Source organism: Malus sylvestris, chromosome 6 (assembly GCF_916048215.2).
Source record: "Malus sylvestris chromosome 6, drMalSylv7.2, whole genome shotgun sequence".
NCBI lineage: Eukaryota > Viridiplantae > Streptophyta > Magnoliopsida > Rosales > Rosaceae > Malus > Malus sylvestris.
This window is the reverse complement of record NC_062265.1, coordinates 34137094-34164156: the sequence shown is the minus strand read 5'-3', so window position 1 is coordinate 34164156 and position 27063 is coordinate 34137094. Positions and strand designations below refer to the sequence as shown.

At 37.0% G+C, this 27063-nt stretch overlaps 3 protein-coding genes across 5 annotated transcripts; 2 read left to right on the top strand and 1 right to left on the bottom strand.

Moving 5' to 3' along the window:
• The first annotated feature begins 943 nt into the window (after positions 1–943).
• On the top strand, positions 944–2526 carry LOC126627429 (mitogen-activated protein kinase kinase 9-like). The gene has a single exon (XM_050296960.1). The coding sequence runs from the start codon at positions 1093–1095 to the stop codon at positions 2143–2145; it is 1053 nt and encodes a 350-aa protein (XP_050152917.1). The 5' UTR covers positions 944–1092; the 3' UTR covers positions 2146–2526.
• A 10109-nt stretch (positions 2527–12635) lies between these two features.
• On the top strand, positions 12636–16155 carry LOC126626756 (dihydropyrimidine dehydrogenase (NADP(+)), chloroplastic-like). The gene is made up of 7 exons (XM_050296153.1): positions 12636–13195; positions 14059–14322; positions 14415–14585; positions 14818–14930; positions 15014–15200; positions 15641–15750; positions 15857–16155. The coding sequence occupies exons 1-7, from the start codon at positions 12923–12925 to the stop codon at positions 16011–16013; spliced, it is 1275 nt and encodes a 424-aa protein (XP_050152110.1). The 5' UTR covers positions 12636–12922; the 3' UTR covers positions 16014–16155.
• A 177-nt stretch (positions 16156–16332) lies between these two features.
• LOC126626757 (homeobox protein knotted-1-like 1) lies at positions 16333–18495 on the bottom strand. Of its 3 annotated transcripts, none has more exons than XR_007624775.1 (6): positions 18265–18495; positions 17996–18168; positions 17673–17792; positions 17034–17269; positions 16786–16939; positions 16333–16677 (listed from the first exon to the last, which is right to left on the bottom strand). XR_007624775.1 is itself a non-coding variant. In XM_050296154.1 (4 exons), the coding sequence occupies exons 1-4, from the start codon at positions 18134–18136 to the stop codon at positions 16667–16669; spliced, it is 426 nt and encodes a 141-aa protein (XP_050152111.1). In that variant the 5' UTR covers positions 18137–18435; the 3' UTR covers positions 16333–16666. The 3 variants fall into 3 exon arrangements, 1 of the variants encoding a protein (XP_050152111.1); XR_007624776.1 differs by having other exon boundaries at positions 17034–17093; positions 17196–17269; positions 17996–18485; XM_050296154.1 differs by lacking the exon at positions 17034–17269 and having other exon boundaries at positions 17996–18435.
• Between the last annotated feature and the right edge of the window lie 8568 nt (positions 18496–27063).

Below are 27063 nucleotides of genomic sequence, written 5' to 3'. Positions count from 1 at the left end.
ACTTCAGAGTAATAAATTGAGATTAACCCTTTTTGTTTATGTTAACATGTGGATGATTCCTTTGTTTTTTCACAGACAACCATAAAAAAAAATAAAAAATAAAAACTTTAACGAAAAGCTTATGGTACTGTTCACATTAACGAAAAATCATATTTTTACACTAAAAAGTTAATCCTACTACTATTTACTTTACCTTTTATTTTTTTCTTATCATTAAAACTCAAAATTTTCAAATCTTTTTCATTAGTTTTTCTCAAAAAAGAAAAAAAGAAACTACTTAAACCTTTTAATTTTCTTTTGTTTTTTCTTTGGGGTGGTTGCTATTGCTTTTTCTCGCCATAATTCTCTATCCGATAAGCGTCACACTCAAGCACGATGGAAGCCAGACTAATGAATTTTTATTCCTGGGCTATCCTACTCAATGTTTAAACATGAGATTTTTTTTTTTAAGATATGTGTATATATTTGCACTTAATAATACGGCTTAATGATATTTATTCTCATTTAAATGAGAGCACGAGATCTAATTATTATGACATACTCATTATGTAGTTTAACTTAAATTATGCATTTCTTAGTATAAATATATCGTTGTATTTTAAGCCTCTATTGACGACTTCCCCAAATTTCATTGATGGAAAACATGAACATTCTATAAGTAGAGAGAATTATTGCAAACTGTCCAGACTAAATATGTGATCTAGTTTTAAAAAAGTAATGAGAATTATTGCAGGGTGATGGAGTAGCTAGAGGGTAAGCCAAAGGCCACTTGCTATAGTGAGCATTGATGAATGATGAGTGGTAGGCTGCTTTGGCTTTGCATTATTTTTCAAATTCATCAGAATTTTTGCTAAAACTTCATTTCTTTACTTTTAAAAAATGAAGTGGCATGCTGTCAACTTGCCATTTAATCACATGTCGATATATCATCTCAACAAGTAGCACTTAAAAATCCCCAATTGGACACCACATCCTCTCTATCCTTCCACCTTCGTAGTTCGTACTACTACTCCCTCCACCCTCCTCCGCCGGCTGCATGGCCCGCACGTGCTTTTCACTCCCCCTTACATTAAAAAACGAAGCCCTTTATAAATGAAAGGGTTCTCCTTTCATTTCATTTCATCTCAATACAACTCTCCACTCCGCACTCCACCAACACAACCACCGCAAATCCAAATGGCTCTCATCCGTGAACGCCGCCAGCTCAACCTTCGCCTCCCCCTGCCCGACCTCTCCGAGCGCCGCCCCCGTTTCTCTCTCCCCCTCCCTCCCACCGCCCCCACCACCGCCGTCACCACCAACACCTCCTCCTGTGCCGCTATCTCCGCTGCTGACCTCGAGAGACTCGAAGTCCTCGGCCATGGAAACGGCGGCACCGTCTACAAGGTCCGCCACAAGCGGACTTCAGCCAACTACGCTTACAAACTCGTCCAAGGTGACTCCGACCTCACTGTCCGCCGTCAGCTCTTCCGCGAGATGGAAATCCTCCGCCGCACAGACTCTCCCTACGTCGTCCACTGCCACGCAATCTTCGAACAGCCCTCCGGTGACATCGGGATTCTCATGGAGTACATGGACTCCGGCACCCTCGAGACCTTGCTTAAATCCAATGGCACCTTCTCCGAGCTAAAACTTGCCTACGTGGCGCGGCAAGTTCTTAACGGCCTCAACTACCTCCACACCCACAAAATCATCCACCGCGACATCAAACCAACAAATCTTCTAGTAAACTGTCTCATGGAAGTAAAAATCGCCGACTTCGGAGTGAGCAAGATCATGTGCCGAACTTTGGACGCCTGCAACTCCTACGTCGGAACTTGCGCTTACATGAGCCCGGAGAGATTCGACCCGGATACTTACGGCGGCAATTACAACGGCTACGCCAGTGACATATGGAGTTTGGGGCTGACCCTGATGGAGCTCTACATGGGTCACTTCCCGTTCTTGCCTCCAGGTCAGAGACCAGACTGGGCCACCCTCATGTGCGCCATATGTTTTGGAGAGCCACCCACCTTGCCGGAGGGGGTGTCCGAGGAGTTTCGGAGCTTCATGGAGTGTTGCTTGCAGAAGGAGTCTGGCAAGAGGTGGTCCGCCGCTCAGCTTCTGACCCATCCGTTCGTCTGTAAAGATACCGTGAGGATATGAAGAATCCGTCGTGGGGAAGTTTAGAAATCTTGCAAGGGCTTACAAGGACGAGCTGGGTAATTAACTTGGGTTATTCTCTGCTAATTGATCAAGGCCACTTGCTCCTCTATACTAATATGTTGTCGGTGGATTTAAGGTGGAACTTCAACTTTTTTTAAGATTCAGAATTCGTTTCCTGCTCGTCAAACCTAATTATTTGTCGGTCGCCGGGTTTGGCATGAATTTTCCGGACACTGGTTACTGTAGGAATTTTATGATCTTTTGTATATACTGGCCGGATTCGGATTCTTTCTTTGTGGATTATGGTGTTAATTAATCTTATCTGTTAATTAAATTATGATTAAGAGAATCATATGAATATTAAATTTCCCTTTGATTCTATTTGTATTCCGGCTATTGAACATCACGAAATTAATTATTAAAATTTCTAACTGACTAAATGTCGGAGTTCAACCTACACTTGAAGTTGACGAGGGAACGGACCAATAAGTGTAAAAGGAGACATTGAAGATTATATTAATTTCTCTCAACTATGAATAGTTTGATATATTAGTCAATTAAGTAGAGGCTGTACGTAATTGATCAACCCTACTTCCTAGCTGGTGTTCAAAGACTAGTCAAGTTGCAGGAAGAAAAAAATCAATAATCGTATGCTTTCTATGACGAAACTAGGAGCTGGGATTTTTTATTTTTTTTGGGGTCTAATTAACCAAGATCAGGTCTTCTCCTAAAACAAAGATCATGATCAGATAGTAGGCTAAACCGTGCACGAAGTAAAGAAATCATGCTAACACTACAACTCTCAATCCAACAACTAAGAATAGAAGAAAAATGCATTGGCTCCACTTATTCACAAATTCCTTGTTAAGAGTATCAATCCCACGTCGGCAAAAGAATAAACCTTGTATATGCCTATAAGTAGTTGGTTTATTCTTCATATTGCCAATTGGTTTTATTGTGAAACTTCAACTTGCTTCACACGGGGAGGTCTTTTTGAGAGTATCAATCCCTAATCGATGAAATAATAGACATTGCATATGCTTATAAGTAATTGAACTACTATTCTTATTTCATGTCCAACGTGCATAATTAATATATTGTTGTTTAAATTAAAAGACGTACAATCATCATAGATTTGTTGTTATCCAATCTTCAAGAATATCTTATAAAGTTGGTTTCTTGCTAGCCTCCACTGGCAAGTGACAAATTTCCAAGTTGTTGCAATAAATAAAAAATGGAATGTCCCTTTCATGAGCCAAGCAGATACATATGTCATCGTATGTAAAGAGTCGAAGCCATTTCCTGCGTTTTTGTTGAAACAATCCTGGCCGTTTAAAGATTTTTGGGTGGAATTACACTGCATATAAAGGAAAATCTTGTTAAGAGTTTTTTTATAAGGGCAACTTTCTCATATCTAGTGAGACAAACCTTACACATAAGTGATGACGCAATCTTGATGACCTACACAAGTTTTTTTCTCAATAACATTGGAGAGATTAAATTTGCACATAAAATTTTGAAAACTAAAGGACATAGAAGTTAATGATTGATTTATTACTTAAGCGATGATAAACATGTTCATTCTTATTATTGACACATTATTTATTTTGTAAATTTTATTTACAAATTTAATCTACCTGATATTAACCTTTTCTCTCGAGCCAGATGATTGGCTGCCAAATCCGGTGATGAATACAAATTTGGTGCAAGCGAAGGCTGTCATGGCACGAAAGTTGGGTGCTTCTTGACAGCTTCGATCGATCCTGAAAAATACAAGACATGATGAGTCAGCAAATAACTCCTCAATCCGTAGGAGAATTGAGAAAAAGGAAAATATGCATGTCAAAATCAAAGCTTTGCCCAATATCATGCATGAACCACAACGCTCCATGTCACACGATTCACTGCCCAACTTGATCATCCTTGAGGGGTCGTCAATCTCAATCATGGAGTCCTTCAAATGTCACCGTCCAAATAGTTAACTAGGTTTGATAAATTATTAAGTACGTTTTATTTTCAAATTTTAAAATCGGAAATCTAACATAAATCTAAAACTGAAGAAATCAGAGAGCTTAGAAATAGGGAAATGAAAGAAAACTGGATCAACTAGCCGCAATGTTAATTAATTTGATTCTGAGACATAGGTATTTGATTATGGATTTGAAGGAAAAGTACTCGCATTGTTTGGTTTTCGTACGTGTTAGTAAATACAATAGAAAGTTAATTAAAAGTGAAATGATTTTCATACCATATTCTTATAAACATAGGAAACTCAAAAGTTAAAGTAATTTTGATTTTTATATCTCTGTGTATGTAAACATGCTCTAAATGAGATGTTATGCAACAACAAATTAAACTATATATTACAATTAATTAAACACTTAAATTGCTAATGGAGAATGATTAATTTGTGCACTCTTCTCATTTTCACTCAGACATAGCTTAAAGAGAAAATGCAAGAAAAAAAAAAGAAAATTAAACAATAATTTCATTCATGCTTTCTACAGCAGGGCGTAGCACATAGGTATAGAAAAGTCTACATTTGTATTCGATAACCTAATGAGTATGGACCAAATGGAAACCTAGCCCATAAAACTATGCTAACAGTCCATAGGAATTGGAATGCGCTCGTCTAGAGTACAGAGTCATGGAGAATTAGAGGATAGAATTAAGTAAAGAAGTGCATACAAAATCGCAAGAGAATGCGAAAATAACACCCTGTCATCTTTAGGTCATGCTTAGAAGTTAGAAGCATCACAATTTTCACGCAACAAACTAATCTAATGTCAAGTAATAGTTCGAAGAAATTTTATCCTGGAGAAGAAAGGTGAGCGTCGAGTTCCTACATTCGGCCAATGCAATACGGCATCACTCAAAGATCATATGACAAACTTCTGTTAATATAGTCTGATTGTTGTTGGCAAACTGTTAGCTAACCCGTCAAAACATAGATAATATAATTGCATGTATCAGGAAGAAATCGGGGATTTTAAAGGAGTTTAGCGAAATCAGAATGTACATGCTAAAATGAAGATAAATGACAGAAAAATAGGTCAGAAAATTGAACCAGCCAGCAACCTCAAGTTTGGTTAATTGAAATTTGATGATAATAAGAGCAGTTCCACTATGGGAAAGGCCCCCCCAGGGCTATCCACTATTTAATCCACCTAGTGAACAGTAATTGTCCTTAATGAACAGTAATTACATTTTGCATCTCCACCCCTATACTTGAATAGCCCTGGTAATAGGTAAATAAAATAATAGTATTTTTTGCAACTTGCTTGGAATTCTCGTGCTCTCTCCACTCCCTCACGAGTCACGACACTCACTCTCTTTCCACTCATCTTTCTCACTTCTCTCCATTTTTCTGAAGTTCCTCTTTCTCTCTAAGCTCTCGACACTCTCACTCTTTCTAGAGCTCCGAGAGCTCTCACCCACTTTCCTCTTTGAAATTAAACAAATCAAACTCCAAAACCATGAAACCTTAATCCCTAGGACTAAAGGATCCTAGCTATACCGTTGCACGTGTCATCGGACCATCACGGTGTAAACCACCATTGAAGCCGAGAGCTTCAAGATCTGAAACTCAAACCTAGGTGAGGTTCTCTATGCAAATCTTGTTTCATTATGTCTTAATGTTGCTTGGGACAAGATTTGTGGTGTTTTTCCAGTTCAAAATCAGAGGTTTAATCCCCTGCAATTTCTCTAAAACCTTGCCCAGTTTTTGGTCACCTCATCGGAGCAAACTCTGGCAAGTTTGTGGGTTCTGGAGCTCTTGTTCAGTTTGAATCCATTCCAGGTACTTAAATGCCTCTTTGCATGTGAAAATTAGTTGGAAATTACTAAGGTTTGACATGCATGCATATTGTTTTTCCCCATTTCCAGAATCCGGCGAAGAAACCCAGCCATTGCAGGCCATTTTCCGACAATAAAAAAGTGGATGACGTCTAGGTGACGTCAACCTTGCATCACATTACCTTCGGGCTCATGGGCTGGCAACTCGTGTCGGGCCTCTCCCAAGGGCCTGCTCAGGCTCCCTCACCAGCACAAGCTGGGGTTGCTTACTCGAGCTCTCTGCCACTATTCGCAAGCCTGTCCCTTGGGCTCCAGCACACGCTAGAGCTACTATAATAATATGATACGTCAGTATCTCCAACAAAAGTGACACAGAAAAAGAGCTACCAGAGTATACCTGCTATGTGTAGCTTATGTGTAAGATTGGTATTTGGATCTTCGGAAAAGGATCCTCCCCGGATCTTCTTTGTGAGGATCCGGAAGATCAATTAATTATGTTCGTTCATCGTACATCGTGCGATTAGAAATCATTTTAAATTTAAAATTTAAAATTGAATATAAATAGTATCTAACGAAAATTGACCGCACGATGTACGATGAACAAATATGATTAATCAATTCCCTGAATCCCTACAAAGAGAATCCGAAGATGATCATTTTCCCACAATTAGGTGGCCACGCCAGCCAATGGCGGCTTGGGATTTGAGTACACCGATTTGGTCAGTTGGAAGGAGTGGTTTGGGATCCCAAAACCAAACCGTGCCTTAAGTAATAACTTTTATGTCTTCGAACAAGTTTTGATTTCAATTCTTATCGAAATATAGACTTTTGTCTCATCCAATTTCACCTTAATTTTTGCATAGTAAAAACATCATTTTACTTTTAATAAAGTGTTTATGGATGAAAAGTCATAAGAACCCGTTCTATTAAAAATATCAAAGTTTGTAATGCACACATTTGACAGTGATATGGAAAACATGCATCACATTGCCGTCAAGTGCATAGTGTGTTAAAATTTTAAGGTAATGGATTGACATAAAATACATTCTTTACACAAACACAAAGATACGACAAGACATGAAAAAATACCAATTTAAAAGAAAAGAAGACATACGGCATGTCGACCTCCCACCAAATTGTGTCATCTTCTTCGTGTGGCCTCTTTTCACCAGATCGCATCATCTACCTGCGAGGCCTTCTTCCACTAGATCACGTTATCTTCTTCGCAAGGCCTTTTTGTTGCGAGTTATATACTAGTTAAAGTGTAAATGGTAGTTTATTGTCCCACATTGGTGAAGTACATATGTAATACCAATTGTAACTCCTATATATACTCTAGTTTGGAGATTAATGAATATATAAGAAATTCTCAAGTATTGTCATATATATTTTGGTATTTACCATGTTTAGTTAATATTGGTATTTACCATGTTTAGTTTAATATGGCATCAAAGTAGTTCACTCTTGGTGACCTGTGTGCTTTAATTTTGTGCCATATTTTTCGTGATTTCCTTCGTGAAAAAAAAAAGTGGATAGTGTTGTGCTATAGTACAACACTTTGCTACAGTGCATGAACAATGGTCTGCTTGTGAACAGCGATCCTCTACAATGCCGTAAACAGTGATTGCTACAGTCCCGTGAATAGTCTCTGCTACATTGTCGTGAACAGTGATTGCTACAGTGTTCTGGTAAATAGTTTTCATTCTGCTGCGTATCTTTTGTGCCTTTATTGTTCGTGATTTTGTTCAATGGCTCAATATAATCATAGTGTTGTTATGCATCTTGGTGGAACAAATAAATAGATAATTGATATTGGGGCCACTGATCATGTGACTAGTGACCCTAGAGTGTTTGATGAGTTATGTGATTATGTTCGTGATCCGTATATTACTAATGCAAATTGAGCACTTTCCCCTGTGAAGGGTGAAGGCACTATCTCTCTGACTCCAACCTTACCACTGGTCTGTGCTTTACTTGTTCCTGATGTTAAGTGCAATCTTTTGTCGGTTGGAAAACTTCTTGATACCTTATATTGTTCTGCTCACTTCTACCCTACGTATTGTTATTTTCAAGACATTCAAACTCAGAAGATAATTGGTCCTGGTAAAAGAATATGAGGTTTGTACATCTTGACTATGGAGGATACTGTTGTTTCCGGTTCAAATAATCATCAATTTTTAAGTGCTAAAGTGGATGATAGACATCAAATTTGGTTGTGGTATCGACGATTGGGACATTCATCATTCAGTTATATGAAACATCTATTTCCTTCTTTGTTTCGCACTTGTAATGATTCAGAGTTCAAGTGTAAAACATGTGTCCTGGCTAAGAGTCATCATGCTTCCTTTCTCGTAAGTGATTCTAAAGCTACTTTGTCATTTGATTTGATACATTCTGATGTGTGGGGTCCGGCGAAAGTTACGTCCAATGGATTCCGTTGGTTTGTTACTTTTATTGATGATTGTACTCGGTTAACTTGGTTGTTCTTGATGAAGAATAAAAGTGATGTTCCGTTACTTCTTCAAGAATTTTGTACAATGGTGTCTACTCAGTTTCATACCAAAGTTAAGGTCTGATAATGGAGGAGAATATGTGAATCACACTTTGGCATGCTTTTTTCGTGATCATGGTATTATTCACCAGACAACTACTCCGTTTACACCCCAAAAAAATGGTGTGTCCAAACAGAAGATTCGTCAAATAATAAAGGTTGCTCGCTCCTTGATGTTGGATAAATGTGTTCCTAATCATTTATTATGGGGTCATATTGTTTTGGCTGCTGTGTATTTGATCAATCGTGTTCCAGGTAAGGTCTTGATTTTCAGACACCGCTTGATGTGCTACAAAAACATGTTTCTCTTGTTTCTGTATCAAAGCTTCCTCCGAAAGTGTTTGGGTGTATTGCGTATGTGCATGTCTACTCTCATCAGCGGAGTAAACTTGATACATGTGCTCTCCGGTGTGTCTTTATTAGGTATGTTAACAATAAAAAAGGTTATAAGTGTTATCATCATCCGACTCAAAAAACTTATATTACCATAGATGTCACCTTCCATGAGGAAGTTTCGTATTTTGTGAAGCCCTCTTTCGACTCTCCACTTCATGGGGATAGGGGGAGTGAAGTGCAGATTCGAAGAGATGGTATAGATGATGTGTTATAGGCAAAGTTGGGAACATAACCTATTATGTTGCATGATACTGATCAATCTGCTACAGATAGTGATCGGTCACCTGTCATTCCCGAAACTATTTCTACTGATGACAGATCAAATGTGCCCAGCAAGTTGCATGTTAGTATGTTTGACGAATTACATTCTGATGATCGGTTGTCTGCTGCTGATATGTCTAATGAGTTGCCTGATGATGGTTCATCCAGTGATGATTCTTTTAACAGTTTGGTACAAGATGGTGGCATACATGAGGTAAATTCTGACGATTCTTCTACTTATCAGTTGCCTCCACGAGCTAATCGTGGAAACCCTAAAGTACAATATGAGCCTGATATGCATGCCAAAGCCAAATATCCTATCAACAATTATATGTATACTCATCGTTTGTCCAAATCGTATGCATCTTACATATGTCAGCTATCTAGTCTATCAATTCCAACAAAATTGCAAGATGCTTTGTTTGACCCTAAGTGGGTTAATGCCATGAAAGTTGAGATGGAAGCTTTGGAAAATAATTCTACTTGGGATTTGGTTCCTTTACCAAACGAGAAGAAAGCCGTTGGATGTAGATGAGTGTTTACTATTAAGCACAAAGCAGATGGTTCTATCGACCGGTATAAAGCCAGATTAGTTGCTAAGGGTTATACTCAAACTTATGGGGTGGATTATCAGGAGACGTTTGCTTCTGTTGCCAAACTTAATACTATGCATGTTCTTTTGTCCTTAACAGCAAACCAGGATTGGTCTCTGTTGCAGTTTGATGTTAAGAATTCTTTTCTTCATGATGATCTTTAAGAGGAAATTTATATGGATCTCCCACCTGGTATTGGAACATCTCTTGGAAAAGGTGTAGTATGCAGGTTACGAAAGGCTTTGTATGGTTTGAAACAATATCCTAGAGCGTGGTTTGAGAGGTTTGCAAGTTCAATGAAGAAGTTTGGGTATATCCAAAGTCATTTAGATCATACTTTGTTTCTAAAGCGACAAAATGGTAAGCTAACTGCATTGATTATTTATGTTGATGACATGATAGTGACTGGTAATGATCAGAATGAGATACAACGCCTTCAAAAGTACCTAGCTACTGAATTTAAGATGAAAAATTAGGTGAATTGAAGTATTTTCTTGGAATCGAGGTTGCACGATCCAAGCATGGTATTTTTCTGTCTCAACGGAAGTATGTTCTTGATTTGTTAGCTGAAACAGGTATGTTAGATTGCAAACCTGTTGATACTCCAATTGAGCAGAATCATCGTCTGGGCTTATTTCTAGATCAAGTTCCTACTAATAAGGAACATTATTAGAGGCTTATGGGGAGATTAATTTATTTATCTCACACTCGCCCTAACATTGCTTATGCAGTTAGTGTGGTAAGTCAGTTTATGCACTCACCTAGTGAAGCTCATATGGATGCAGTAACCCATATTTTAAGGTACTTGAAGATGGCTCCTGGCAGAGGCTTGGTTTTCTCCAAGAATGGTCATTTGAATGTCGAAGGGTATACAGATGCAGATTGGGCAGGTTCTATTACTGATCGGCGATCTACATCTGGATACTTTACGTTCGTGGGTAGTTACTTGGAGAAGCAAGAAACAAAAAGTGGTGGCTAGGTTAAGTGCAGAAGCTGAGTTTCGTAGTATGTCTCATGGTGTATGCGAGTTGTTGTGGTTGAAAAAATTGTTGAGAGATCTTGGGTTTAAACCCAAGGGTGATATGAAACTTCATTGTGATAACAAGACTACTATTAAGATTGCTCATAATCCAGTGCAACATGATCGAACAAAACATGTGGAGATTGATCGACATTTCATTAAGGAAAAATTGGATGCTGGAATTATTATATTTCCGTTTGTGAGATCTGAAGATCAACTTGCTGATGTTCTTACTAAGGCTATGTCTAATAGTGGGTTTTCCAACTCACTTGATAAGTTGGGCATGCGTGACATCTTTGCACCAACTTGAGGGGGAGTGTTGCGAGTTATATATTAGTTAAATTATAAATAGTAGTTTATTGTCCCACATTGGTGAAGTACATATGTAATACCAATTGTAACTCCTATATATACTCCACTTTGGAGATTAATAAATATATAAGAAATTCCCAAGTATTGTCATATATATTTTTGGTATTTACCATGTTTAGTTTGATATTGGTATTTACCATGTTTAGTTTAATACTCCTTCCACCAGATTGTGTCATCTCCATCCCAAGGCCTTTTTCCGCCATATTGCATCAAAGGCAATTAATTGCGGGGATATCTGTATCCAAATCGTCGTAATACCTATATTCATCCGTCAAACACCGTTTTTGTTGATCTAGATACGTATCCGACCATATTGTATCCACTCGTATATCTGATACGCAATGCGTGACAGAACTGTTGTATCCGTGCATCATATTTATAGAATTACATGAAAAAATTTATTAAGGTAACAAATTTGACATGATATAATTCATTAAGATAATGATCATAACACAAACATGACCTATTTGCCAACTCTATTTAGAGTTGCTTGTAAACCAAATGAAAAGAAGAAGAAAAAGTATCTTTTCCGTTTGTTTTTCATGTGACAAATTGCAACTCAGAGAAAAAGTTCACATCCCTTTATAATTCTTAACATGTAATGCAGTAAGAAAGAGAAATTTGTTATAAATAGACAAAAGTGTGAGAGAGATAACTTTTGTTTGAGATATAAGTGAAATGGGTGTAATGTATCATATTGTTTTTTTTTTAATTGTATCATATAAAAGATGCAAGTAAATGGAGAGATGGGATATTGATATTATTACTTTCACTCTTGATCTTATGTGTTGTAACGAGATTACAAACATATATCTAGATATAAATGTTTTGATCCGACACAACCTTATATGTATCAAAAGAAAATCTTACCACACTAAGACTTTTCACCTAAAACCTTTAATGGTTGCCCCCAAAAATTTAATTTGAGTTGTTTCCTTGTATAATTTCGTATGTAACATTCACACTAAGGGGAGGTGTATTCAATTAGGATTTTGAGAGATTTTAATGGATTTATAAATTCATAAATTTTTATAGAGTTTAACTGATTTGTAGAGATTTCATCTAAAATTTTGATTCAATTTCCTCGAAATCTCATCCGAATATATGGGATTTGTGGATGCTTAAAATACATTATAAAATCTCTCTAATTCCCTCTGATTCCTTAACTCTGTCAAATTCTTTAAATTCAAATTATAATTGAATACACCTGGAATGTTATAAACTTCTTTAAAATTTTAATTGAATACACCTAGATTTCAAAGGATTTTAATAAACTATCTTAAAATACTGATTGAATACACATTAAATTTCAGAGAATGACTTAAAATCCGGATTGAATACATATTCAATTTCAGATAATAACTTATATTTTAAAATCGCTTAAAATCTCAATTAAATACATCCCCATAGTGTCACGACAAATAGAAATTCTTATCTAATCCATTTGGATTTATCTACCACCACAGGCCTTTACGATGAATGGAATAACTCCCGAAAATGTCAACAAACCAAGTGCCACTGCCAATCCCGTCTGTCACCATCCACATGCATTCTCTCTACGAATTATAAAATTCCAATTTTCCACCTTCAATCCAAGTCGATCAAACGCTACAAGACGCAACCGATTCCTTCAACCTCCCGTCTCTCTCTCCCTCTTTCTAGAGCCAACTGAATATTTTTAACTCGGATTCAATCTCGATCATCACCGTCTTGTTCTTCTTCCTCTGCTCCTTCCTGTTATTCATTCCTCCAGTTTACTTGCAGAAGAGTGACCCAAATTCTTGATCCATGGCGTCTTTAAGCTTTACGCAGATCAAAGGCAACAACCCAGTTGCTGAGTTTTCCAGAAGGACTCGTCCTGAGCTGGGTTTGATTCGGCCCAACCGAGTTGGGTTCAGGGTGTTGGCCTCCGAGAGCAAGGCGGAACCTAATCTTAGTGTTACTGTTAATGGGTTGCACATGCCCAACCCGTTCGTTATCGGGTCGGGTCCGCCCGGGACTAACTATACGGTGATGAAGAGGGCCTTTGATGAAGGCTGGGGTGCTGTGATTGCCAAAACTGTATGTCTTGTTGCTCTCTTTCTCTTTCGTTTGGATCCTGAGTTTGAATTGGATGAAAAGATTGTGAATTTGCAAGGTTGGACTGTTTGATTATAAGCTTTTTCATAATTCAGCTGTTTGGTTACCGAGAAAGTCCAGGAAAAGAAATTTTAGAATGATGATTAGCAGAGATATTGGGTGGTAGTATGATGAAGTAAAGAATGAAACTTGGATGATTATGTGTGTTTGATATCTTCGATTTTATGTAGTTGGTGCCATTTTAGCAAAATCGTTTAAGTGATTTGCTAATAATGTCCTGTTAGCAGATGTGTTCGACCGAAAAGTATTAAGATTTAGTTATTTTTGTGGCTAAAATTGTCGAAAGTGAAAGCCCATTTGCTGATCTACAATGCCATCTCTTAGTTAAAGCCATATACGCTGGTTTGGTATTGTTCTGCTTTGAAAAAAAACTGCTTCTACTGTGCTGTGAGAATAAACTCATTTTTTCTGCGTTTTCAGCTTTTTTTCACCCAAAACTGTGAAAATAAGCTGTTTTTAAGTGTTTACCAAACACCTTTTTGAGCTCAGCTTTTCTTTATACCCACTTTTTATAAAAAAGCACCTCAGTACCAAATCAGTACTTAGTTTTAAAGAGCCAAAAAACCAAACTTGATGATAGTAAAGTGGACAAATATGTGCATTTAGCCTTTTTGTATGAAAAAAATGACCTATGAACCAGTTGACTGGGTATCATGCAAAGAAAGGGATCTTAAAGATAGGAACTACAGATAATAGTTGGTTAAGGTATTCTGTTTTGCGTGCATGTGAGTGGAAACTCTTCACATTGCAATTTTTCAATTCAATCTTAATTTATGTTTTGATAGGTATCACTAGATGCAGAAAAGGTAAAAAATGTCACTCCTCGATATGCTCGGCTACGAGTAGAAGGAAATGGCTCTGCCAAAGGGCAAATTATTGGGTGGCAGAACATAGAACTGATCAGTGATCGACCTCTTGAAATTATGTTGAAAGAATTTAAGCAACTAAAAGAAGAGTATCCAGATAGGATTCTGATTGCTTCAATTATGGAGGAATACAATAAAGCTGGCTGGGAGGAACTTATTGACCGTGTTGAGCAAACTGGAGTTGTAAGTTATAGTACTTAACTAAATTTCTGTTATAACTTTTGTACTTTGATCTTGGATTGTCTTCCATCTAACACCAGAATTTTTTTCCTCAGGATGCCCTTGAAATCAATTTTTCTTGTCCTCATGGTATGCCAGAGCGCAGGATGGGTGCTGCGGTTGGTCAAGACTGTGCACTTCTGGAAGAAGTCTGTGGCTGGATCAATGCCAAAGCCACAGTTCCTGTTTGGGCAAAGATGACTCCTAACATTACTGACATCACACAGGTTAACTTGCTTTCGCCTTCTCTTGCATTCCTAAAGATGTGTTGACTCCTTGTATTCTTGTTGAGAAATTCAACATGAACAGCTCTAAATAACAGTAGTTTCTTCTCTAAGTTTTTTTTCTTCATATTTATGTACATTTTCTATTATATGCATGTTACGAGATGTTTATCACTTTCATGGACAGTTATATCTATTGTGATCTTGCTCAGATCCGTTATCGTTTTGTTTATAGCCAGCTCGAGTGGCTCTGAGCTCAGGATGTGAGGGCGTGGCAGCTATTAATACCATCATGAGTGTAATGGGGATCAATCTAACTACCTTACGGCCTGAGCCTTGTGTGGAGGGGTATGCTGCCAAAACCAGAAATTCATATTGTTCGGTTTGAATTGTCATTCATCTCAGGGAAACATGCCTAAATTTTCTCTCAGATACTCAACTCCTGGGGGCTATTCGGCTAAAGCAGTTCATCCGATTGCATTGGCAAAAGTGATGAACATAGCAAAATTAATGAAATCAGAGTTTGGTGATACAGATTACTCGCTTTCTGGTATTGGGGGTGTTGAGTCAGGTGGCGATGCTGCTGAGTTCATTCTTCTTGGAGCAAATACTGTTCAGGTAGGTTGAGAACTAATTGTTGTAGTTTCTGTATATTAAAATGATGTGATTTCTATAGTTAGGTGGAGTGACCGACTCTTTGGACATTCAACGCCACTGTAGAATGGATCTCAGGATCTCTCAGTATAACCTGACAATGAATAATGCATCTCATAATTGACTTAGAAATATACAGATGCTTTTTTTGTCTCTCGGAGATGTCATTGTTGGTATGAACTATGGAGATAAGATTTCCTCTCGAATGCTAATTTACGTTAGGAAGAGTCTAATGACTAGTTCAGGTTCAGGAAACTTAATCTATCATGCTGCAAATGTTATTTAAGCAACGTGCCATGATAACTGATTGGAAAGCACGACTGGTGGAAGTCACTGGAAAGGTCTTAGCATATACAAAAGTGGAGCTTTAATGCGCATTTGAAATTATTGAGTTTCATTTGCAGGTCTGCACCGGGGTCATGATGCACGGATATGGTGTTGTGAAGAAACTTTGTTCCGAGCTGAAGGATTTTATGAAACAGCACAATTTCTCATCCATTGAAGATTTCAGGGGGTATGTGCTTTACGAAGAACGAATGTTAAATCTAAACAGAACATTTCTTGAGGTGAAAAATGAATTTCACTCGTATTTTATTTTGATATTTTTGATGAATTTGCAGGGCTTCTCTCGAATACTTTACAACACATACAGATTTAGTAACAAGACAACAGGAAGCAATCAAACAGAGGAAAGCCATCCGGAAAGGATTGCAATCTGATAAAGACTGGACAGGAGACGGTTTCGTGAAAGAGACCGAGAGCATGGTTTCCAACTAAGCTGGACAACCAAACCAATTGAAATAAAGTGGGATGTTCTTAGATATTTGAAGAAATAAGCTGCACTGCATGAACATTTAAGCTGATAATGTATAAACTTCTTCTGATGCTTTCCAATTTAATCAAAGCTAATTAAACAGAATCATGATTTAATTAATCTCTAATTGTTGTTTTTTTTTGGGCGCGTCAATAGTAATATATATTTGCTAACAAGTAGATGAGTTTAAATTTCGAGATCTGTGTAGTGGATATACACAAATCTCAGATCATAAATAGAGTGGTGAGCAAAAATGCATTCAAAAAATTGGTCTGCCTAGCATTACTAAAAAATTTAATATTAAACGATTCATAAGGTCTATATGAAATGACTATTTAAGCCACAAAAGGTGAAAAATTAAAAAGAAAATATTCTGAATTCAAGACCCAAGTGCTTTTTTCCCGACTCATATGCCTAAAATTCACTTCTAGATATCTAATGTTTGATTAAGGACCAGATAACACATGTTTACAGGTTCTTGAAATTGTCACAACTCACAAAAAGGATCAATGGTGGCAGATACCATTCTGCAATATTCATATTAATGGTTATGAAAGCACATCTTAAACCCTGCAGAATTCATCTTTGTCCCATGGCCCTTGTGCTACAGTCATCTCTAGCTTTCACCTGTGATATTAATTTCAAGGTTCAGAACAAGAGTAGTTAGTAATTAGTATTCATGTATTAATTTTACGAAGCTGTTATTGAAGCTTCAAAAAAGTCATTCAAACTAACCAGAAAGTGAGGCGGGTGCAGGTTGATCAGGCAGATGGGAGTTGTTTGTGAGATCCTCAAGTTGCACCTGCATGTTAGTTATGAACTCCATGGACTTCTGCTGAGGTTCCTCCATTGCTGCTTTCAGCTTCCCAAGTGCCAAGCAATATGCTTCCTGTCATCGATCACCACCACACGCATCAATCGATGCAACCCTACACAAGTTATTAACTGAAATAGAAAAAGAATATGCGAATACACACACACACATGCTTCCTCCACATATTGCGTGGTCTTTCAGGAAACTGCGGCATGCATGAGTAGCATCACTATCAACAGGAAGAAGGATTTGAATTTGAGACCACTTCCAGTAATATTGGAAAAGAGAACTAATAGCAAGTTGGTGAATATCAATTTTGGTTGAGTAGTACTCTTTTTCTTGCCCTTTATTTTTTCCTTTTGTGCTGAGCAACTTCCTTGAATACGCTTGGGTGTCATTTGGCCTCTAAGATTGGATTGGAACAAATAGCTCTTAGATTTCAAATACAACTAAGAGAGAAGTGAATGATATTTCATTTGGAAAGCGTTAGACATGTAAGAAACTCATTCTTCTACTCCTACCATTTTAAGGGGGATTGGAATGGATAAGTTTCTTTCATTTGTAATTCATCTTTCACCTTCTAGTTGTACACAACATTTCCATTTCTCCCTTTTAACTACTGTCAATTTAGTAGTTTATATATCCATTCCAATCCAATCTGAGATACCAATAGCGAGGCCTTGCTGTGCATGCATTAGTTAATTAATTGATTAGTTTTTTAACATAATGCATAAAAGGGACAAGGGTTTTGGGTTATTATTAATGAATGTGAAATAATAGCCTTCAGGGTTCGATCTTAATTACGCACCATGAAGTGATCGAGGTCAGAATGTCCAAGCACGCCTAAATTTGCTTTGCAGTTGTAGTCAAGCTGTTTTATATCTCTGCAGCCATCATTTTCCTCTAGTTCACCGTTGATTCCACTAACCTGAAAATTTGAAAAGAATATAAACAAGAAGTATTATCTAATTAATAAGTAGTTAATCAGAAAGTGTTCTTTATGCAGGAGCTAGGATGGATGCCCTAAAGCCTTCACTCCAATGAACATATCAATTTACACACAAACATACGGCCGGAGGAGCACCGGGGGGGGGGGGAGTGGAGAGAGAGAGAGAGAGAGAGAGAGAGAACCTTCAAGCAGTCCAAGTGATTTTCAACCAACAAACCATATAAAGGATGAGTAGAGATTTTCTTTTTGAGAATCTCATGATCTTCAATATTTGCTTCTTTTTCCTTCTCCTTTTGACTAGAACTACTCAAATCATCTTCCATATTATAATCTTCCGAAAGTTCCAACCCTGCAACTGTAAATACTAGCTAATTAACTATATAGCTATTAGAGTCAGACAGCCTCTCTGCCCTAACCCTAATTAATGTTTGACCATTACATCATTCCTTACCATTTCTGCTCACGTATAAAGAGTAGCGCAGAGTACAGAGACGCTCTCATTTTTTGGAATTCACCAAATGGAATGACTCATGTATGCATATATATTATAAAACTGATGATTCGAATGCATGAAAGGTATCAATCTCTGGTTTTTTTTGGCCTTTTCTCTATCTCCCTCTTCTCTCTTTTTCTGTCTTTATACATGAAAGAAAGTAACACATCAAGGAGTTTCCCGAGCAATGGGGACCTAGTTAGTGCATTTTCTTCATATTCATCCAGACTGTAATATTCTCCGCCTTTATATATAGATCACTTTCCTTTTTTACTAGTCAATCTGTATCACTTTTTTCAAGCAATACATCCAAATTCCTAACTGTTCATGCATAATGGGTGTTTTCTTTTATCGTTGCTTGCCAAATTTATTTGAGAAGAGAATGTTTCCACTACTGTTTATCCACTCATACGAAAATGACTCTTCAAGGCTCTGATATATTTGGTATCATAGATTATCTGACTATATACGTACGTACCCAGACAAATCATCCACCAAACCTTTTACATTTTTCAACAATTACAATTAGTACCAATATAACAAAGGAAGATTCTTGATTGTACACTGTTATAATTGCGAGAATTTAATAAACTAGGTCAAGGGCATGTCACATTATATATATAGTGAAAAGTAGAGTAATACAGACGGATAATCAGATACAAAACTACGATTGTTAATTTACTAACTAAAAACAAAGAAACGCTATAGAATTGCCAAAAATGCTACATATAACTCAAAGATATTACATCTTATATGACTTACGTCTAACTAAATTACAAAACATCCTATTTATAAAAAAAATTACCCTAATTCTAAAAGGCAAGGGATCTAAATACTTAACCTACAAGAAAACGCTAAGACGCAACATACAATATTACCCTTAAATTATAATAAACCAAAAGGCTAACTACTTAACTTTTCCAACATACATATGGTTTGTCGTAATGTTAATAATCTTCATACTCCACATTTTAAGGGGTTTTTGAATTTTAATTCTTAGAAGATTAAAATTCAATAAAAACCTGGTGTTAGATTGGATATTGATTTTAGTCCTCGGATGTGTACTTAATTCAAGAGTAAATTACATAGTAGCCCCTCATGTTTGAGGTCTATTACAACCTCATACAACAACTTTAAAACATTTCACTTTTATACCTCAAGTACTATTTTATTTCAAAATAATACATTCGTTACATTTTCCATCCATTGATCCGTTAAACGTTGACGTGGCTGCCACATTTGTGCTGATGTGACTACCACGTGACAAAAAAAAATAATCTTTTATACATTAAAAATATTATAATATTAACCCTTAAAAAAAAAAAAAAAAAAAAAAAAGCTAAAACCCAGCAACCCATTCCCCCGACCCTCCTTCACTCTCCACTCTCCTCACTCTCTCTCTCTCAAACCCCAAACCCCCCAAAATCCCAGATCCAAAACCCACACAATGTAGCTCCGTCGACGCCTTCCTCCTCACATTCACACTCCTCACGACCCTCACCGAAGCGCACAACATCACACACCACCAATCCCTTTCCGTCATGTTATCAGACCCTTTCTCCAACTACCCCACCCCCACCGAGGACCGATCGGCAATACCCAACATAGACTCCGACCCACCCTTTACCTGATCCGACCCAACTCATGGAGATCGCCCCGGCCCCGTCGCCGTCCGGTGACCGGAACATCCCAACCGACACCATCATGACGTCATCATCTCAGGAGAACGAAGCAAGCGCGGCGGCGACGACGGCCAATGCAAGGTTCAACTCTCTCTCTCTCTCTCTCTCTCTCTCTCTCTGTAATTGGATTTGTTTAAGTTTGTGCATTTCGGTCTCGATTGGTGATTGAATTGGTGTTTGCATTCCCTCAAAATTTCATATAAGAGTTTGGAATTGATTTGATTAGGGTTCTAGGGTTTATTTTACTCGTTTTATTTGTGATATTGGTAAGAGAGGCTCAAAACGAGTTGAGCTTTTTATTCAACTCTAATGGGAAGGAAGAGATGGGTAGGGGGTGGAGGGCATGGACGGAAGGGAAGGAAGAGATGGGTAGGGGTGGGATATGGGGTTGCGGGGAATCATTTCTGGGTTTGGGTTTTTCTGTTTTTTTTTAATTTTTTATTTTAATAGGGTTAATATTATAATATTTTAATGTATAAAAAATATTTTTTTGCCACGCGACAGCCATGTCAGCGCTTAATGGATCAATGGATGGAAAATGTAACAGATGTATTATTTTGAAATAAAATAGTACGTGAGATATGAAAGTGAAATGTTTAAAAGTTGTTGTATGGGATTGTAATAGACCTCAAACCTGAGGGGCTACTATGTAATTTACCCTTAATTCAAATTTATATTATTTTTTTAATATTTAATAGATATTTTATTTAATGTCATTAATTAAAATTAAAATTATTTATTATTATACACATTTTAATTCATTATATTTATTTTACTTCCTCTAATTAGTGTAGCTAAACGTTCGTATCATAATATATTTTACTAAATTAGTGTACCGAAATGTCCATACCTAAATATATTGTAGTGAATTATTGGCACATAAGAAAATATGCAAAAACATAAGTGTACCGAAAAAATCCGTATCTAAATATATGATACTAAACTAGTGTACCGAAATGTTGGTACCTAAATTTATTATGATAAACTAGTGTACCGAAATATCCGTACCTAAACATATTATACTAACCTAGTGTACCGAAATGTTCGTACCTAAATATATGGGTAAATTACATAGTAGCCCCTCAGGTTTGAGCTCTATTACAATCGCATACAACATCTTTAAAACATTTCACTTTCATACCTCACGTTCTATTTTATTTCAAAATAATACCTCCGTCACATTTTCCATCCATTGATCCGTTAAGTGCTGACGTGGCTGACACATTTGTGCCACGTGGCTGCCAAATGTGTGCCACGTGGCAATTTTTATTTTTTAAAATTTTTTTAAAAAAAAAACCTTAATCTTCTAAATTTAAAAAAAAAAAAAAAAAACCCAGAAAACTTGAAACCCATTATCCCCTAACCCCTGAACCATGCGAATCCCCCCAACCCTGAACCTTGGAAGAAGGTAAAAAAAAAAAAAAAAACCAAAAAACTTGATTATCCCCCCCTGCGAAACCCATATCCCATTATCCCCTCAACCCATTATTCCCCAGATCCCCTTATCCACCCCCAACCACCCCATCCCCGCGCCCGCGCGAACCCAAATCCCATAAGCCCCTCGTACCTGGAACCCACAACCCAGATCCCATAAGCCCCCATCCCACCTTCTTCCCTCCTCTACACACCCCACTCCTTAAATCCACACTCATTTCTCCTATTTTCACCTCACGAACCCGACGATGGCGGTCGAGATCTGGGTTTTTATTTTTTTATTTTTTTCTAGGTTGCAGATAGGGGTCAGGGGAAGAAGAGAGGGGGGAGAAGACGAACTGAAAGGGGTTTATTTTTTCTTTCTGGGTTGCGGAAGAAGATGAAGATCCGGGGAGGGGGGGTTGCGGGGAAATGGGATGCGTTGCAGGTACGAGGGTCTTATGGGATGGGGGTGGATAATTGGATCTGGGGAATAATAGGTTGGGGGGATAATGGGATATGGGTTTTGCAGGGAGCGTGGGGGGGGGGGGATAATGGGATATGCGTTTTGCAGGGAGCGTGGGGCCGGGGGGGGTGGGGGGAGGAGGGGATAATCAAGTATTTTGGTTTTTTTTTTTTTTAATTTAGAAGATTAAGGTTTTTTTAAAAAAAAAAATTTTGCCACGTGGCACACATTTGGCAGCCACATGGCACAAATGTGTCAGCCACGTCAGCACTTAACGGATCAATGGATGGAAAATGTGACAGAGGTATTATTTTGAAATAAAATAGAACATGAGGTATGAAAGTGAAATGTTTTAAAGATGTTGTATGCGATTGTAATAGAGCTCAAACCTGAGGGGCTACTATGTAATTTACCCTAAATATATTGTAATGAATTAGTGGCACATAAGAAAATGGCTTGTTATATTAACACCCCACAATTACTTTTTCATTTAAAAATTATTTTAAAACACCCCACATAATTCTCCATAATACCCTCGCACCCCATAATCTTAACATACACCTTATATTTTTTACATACACCCCACATTTTCTATATACATTGTACACATTTTCTTTGAGTTCTTCGAGCAATCCTACACCGACAACAATTTCAAAATACTTAGACAAGCATTAGCCTCTCCGGGGAACGCTCTAATTTATTGAGTGTCTCAACATTTATCAACATGAACTCATTACAGAAGTTATACATTTTTTCACTATCAGTATGCAACAAAATTTTGCAACATGAATTAGTTAGTAGTTAGTACCTATTGACAAGCTCAAAACCCTCTCTGAGCAACTAAGATGATCATCTCAGAGCCAAGAAAGACCATTTCAATTGGTTAGTAGTTAGTACCTATTGCAATTCCATACATTTCCAAAGTGTGGTTTCCAAAATTTAGACATATTTTCATTTCTGTGGTCTTAAAATAATGGCCATCTCAAAGCCAAGGAAGACCATTTCAAAGTCAAGTAATGGTGATCCACCGAGGAGGTGGAGCATCGTAAAATGGCGACAATAGAAGGGAACAGAAAACTACCACTTATAGCTTTAATAACACAGGTATTTTGGGAAGCAAAACTAGGCTTAAATAAATATCGATGTCGTTGAAATCACTAAAATAATGAAATATGAAGTCTTACTTCATGTGAAGCTTCTGAAACGTCGATCTTGTGTTTCAGTCAACGTGTTTGTAGTTTCATTGGTTAGGGTTTTTGTCCTACAATGGAGGTGAGAGTGTTTTGATAGTTGAATAAGCTAAATAATACGTTAAAAGTAATTTGGGATGTATTTAGATTTTTTTTTAACTTATAAGGTCGAAATTGTCATTGCATAGTAGGGTGCATAAGTCATTTAAATTAAATTTTAATGTGAAGTGTATTCAACATTATGTGGGGTGCTAATAAAAAAAGGGGTATGATATCCACACACCCCTTTTTACTTCTCACACACCCTTCTAATTTTCGGCCATCAGATCGGATGAAATAAAGAAGATCAACGGACATAAATTAACAAGGGGTGTGTGAGAAGTAAAAAATGGTGTGTGGATAGCACACCCCTAAAAAAAAGTCTAAGAAAATATGCAAACACATGTGTACCCAAAAATCTTTACAAAATATTTTCTTATATAAGATACTTACCATATTGAGAATTAAAACTTACAATATTTTCATAAAATTTAATTTATGAACACTATAAAATTATAAATAAAAAAGAGCGACATTTATAAATTGGCAGTACTTCTTCATATTGTTTTCGTACTTCGGCAACGAGTAAAACAAAAAATGGAGAATCAAGGCGTGAAAACGAGAAGATGAGTGTAAATGAACAGTGTGTGTGAACCCTAAATCAAACACATGCATTGCTCCGCTTTAACTGATAAAGGGGTGGGAGAAGCTTCCAAACGCAAATGTTCTTGCTCAGCGACTTCCCACGAACATTAGACTGGCCTAGCTACTACAGGTGTATCCTTCTGTGAAAGAAGCTTAATAAGAAGCCCAATGTCGCTCAAACCAAGCCCATGTATTTGTTGAAGAGATTAATCCAGGTCGATCTCTGTTAGTCAGATGTAAATTAATTTATTCACGAGGGTTAACTAATCTTCATATTAATATTCCATAGTCTGATATATTAATGTGTCGACGTCGCTGCATGGCGGGCCATTTGCAATCCAAATCTTATCTACAAACACACAGATAGTGCCAATAAACAACATATACATGTGCGTTTCTGCAGTTATGCCGCTTCCATGTTGGAAGGTTTAATTTGATCGATTCAATGTGCATTGACAAGCTGAAAACTAACCCCAAAAAAATGGGGATGATTGTGACTAAATGACTAGACATAAGACGATGATGGGTAGGCTAAGGCTATACCCTATATCTAGATAGAAGTTTAGTTGGTAGCTCTTGACTGCAAGGGAAAGGGATCCGGATCCCTTCCACCAAATCTACCAATTCAAGTCCTTAAAATATGATCAAACGGTTAAAATTATTATAATTTTTTAAGAAGACTTATGTTTTAATTGTTTGATCAAATTTTAAAAATCTAGATCGATAAATTTGGTAGAACTGCAAGTACGTCAACAAACTTATATTTTAAGAGCTATATTTATAGGAGATGCTCTAACATGCATGACTATTGACTAATCATTAAAGATAGACTTTATGTTCTAGTTTATTTTGTTGAAAAATATAAATGTTGAAATCGAAATTATCAACTCAACAGTGATATTTAAACGCACAAAATTGACTCACTTTTTAACACATTTTTTAACAGAGATAGCTCAGTTACAAACAAAATAAGGGCGTAGCCACCTTAAGCTAGAGTGGGCTCCAATCTAGTGAAATATTCTAGTAAATAATTTTTTGGTGCTATATTCTAATGAAATTCATCCACTTAACGAAAATTAACTCATGCCATTGAACTAAAAATTACTCTATACTCTAACAACTCCTAAAACAAAACAAGTCACTTTATACAGATAAAAGAATGCTAGCTCACCCTTAAAAAAATAGAAAAACTAACGAAAAGTTAAAAAAAAAAAAAACTTTAGAATGTAAAAATGTGATTTTTCGTTAAAATTAAACAATACCAAAAGTGTTTCGTGAAAACTCCCTCAAATAATTTCGCCTTGCAACAAGGCCCCATGTGCTTGCCGCGTGCGACCCTTCATTAGGTTAACTATTAGGAGTACTTGTTAAGGAGCCAAATCATGGACACGGTAAGGAAATATATAAGTACTTCACGTGATGCTCCTGATGGAGACCATGTGGTTGGAGCACAACTGATGCACCCCATCCTCTCTCTCTCTCTCTCTCTCTCTCTCTCTCTCTCTCTCTCTCTCTCTGACATGGCTGTATCCTTCATGGATCATATACATACAGCTCAGCTGATATGGCGCCACCATGCCTCCCAATTATTTGTGCCAAGTGCCAATTTATCAGAAACTTGTGATTAATTTTCCTCAAATAATTTTTAAATTTTCTTGCTATTGATAGGATAAGCATTCGAAAGTTGATCAGCATATACCAACTGGTTTTTGGTCTAATGCCAACTAGTTCTTAATCTAATAATAAACTGAATGATTATCGTCTATTTATCACTACTAGAAAATTTGACTTTACCGACAAAAGTAGTTTGTTGGCAAAAGTCAAAATTTGTAGGCAAAGTGTCTTTCCCAAGGAAAAAATTTGTCGGCAATTTTGTCACGAAAAGCATGTCGCCTAAGAGTTTTGCCGACGAATTTTGGTATTTCATCGGCTAAGATTCAACTTTTCCCGTCAAAATCTTATTTGTCGGCATTTCCATCTTTTCAGACAAATAATTCATCAGTATAGGCCTTTTTAGCTGACGAATAATACTTTTTAGCCTACAAAATGTGTTTGTCGCCATGAATATTTCGTCGGCACAACCTTCTCCCTGCCGACAAATTGGTTTTGTCAGGAAGACATTTAATTTATAAAAAAAAATGCTTTGATGCTCAGCTCTTACATATGCATATCAAAATACAATAGACAATTGTTAAGAAACAATATTTTACTGATTGATAAATGTTGAATGTACATCTAGAGTGTAATACAAAAGTATCGTTAGTGAAATCATAAAACAATTGAAGGAATGTTACACATGAACCAAATAAAAAATATCGAAAGTCATGGACTGAACTGTTTATACAAAAGCTCCCCTTGTCCTGGTCTCTCGTCCATCTCTGCAGTAGGATTGGCTAATGGCTCCTCAGGCGACCCAAACTCTCAGGTAACTCAAACTTGAACTCCCTGCATCGACTAGCCATGATTCTGTTGAGGCAGTCATAGTTTTCGTAAACGGTTAGATTGAAATAATGATTAGAAGCTCTCAAATGTGCTAAATATCATTCCTCTAGATTGATATAATGATAGAGATCGTAAAAAATATACTGGAAGCTTCTCAGAGTCTTAACTTCTAAAATTAGAGTCTTTATTTCCACAACACAAGAAAATGAGCATTCCTAGCTTTAGATCAAATTACCTTCAAAAGTTAAATAACCCCACATATGCAAACTCAAACATTTAAAAAGATTATATTACGAGTGCAATTATATATTTCTCGTTTAATGCTAATATCAGAAATGTGAGCATTTGTCATCATGCACGAGGTGGCTTACTGAAGAGCATCAATTGCAACCTTAAACCTTGGACGATATAGCACCATAGTAGAAAATGGGGCAGATCTGCAATAACACCACAGTAGTACAATAAAAAATGAAAACTTAACATCATATTAGTATCAAGCATATAGTGAGTTTGATTAAGCATCGGACATTTATCATACATAGATTCTTAGAGGCCAGGACAATGGTTCATCCAACCTTGTAATGAACATTTCAAACCACCTGCCCATTAAGAGGTTTTCTTTAGTCCCTTAATAAGATGCAAGTCAAAATGAATGAAAGGAGGTACAATAAGTTACACAATAATAATTAGTAGCAGTTCAAATCTCGGATTAATTAGCAACCCTCAAGTACGGAGAGGTTCTCCTTTAGCCTCTTATGTAATAGCTGACTAAAGCACTCAGTTATTTTCATCCAATCGAGGTATATCAAACATCTGATTAAACCACAAACTACAGAGCTTTATTAGAGTTTACACAAACATGAAAAATCTAACAAAGAGG

Bases quoted from the DNA above. Each gene is read 5' to 3' on its own strand.
- LOC126627429 (XM_050296960.1), top strand. From the start codon at position 1,093: ATGAAAGGGTTCTCCTTTCATTTCATTTCATCTCAATACAACTCTCCA.
- LOC126626756 (XM_050296153.1), top strand. From the start codon at position 12,923: ATGGCGTCTTTAAGCTTTACGCAGATCAAAGGCAACAACCCAGTTGCT. The intron at 14,586-14,817 runs GTTAACTTGCTT...TTTTGTTTATAG, and splicing joins ACATTACTGACATCACACAG to CCAGCTCGAGTGGCTCTGAG. The intron at 15,751-15,856 runs GTATGTGCTTTA...ATGAATTTGCAG, and splicing joins TCCATTGAAGATTTCAGGGG to GGCTTCTCTCGAATACTTTA.
- LOC126626757 (XM_050296154.1), bottom strand. From the start codon at position 18,136: ATGGAAGATGATTTGAGTAGTTCTAGTCAAAAGGAGAAGGAAAAAGAA. The intron at 17,793-17,995 runs GTTCTCTCTCTC...TCAAATTTTCAG, and splicing joins ATCACTTGGACTGCTTGAAG to GTTAGTGGAATCAACGGTGA. The intron at 16,940-17,672 runs GTGCGTAATTAA...GATCGATGACAG, and splicing joins CTGACCTCGATCACTTCATG to GAAGCATATTGCTTGGCACT.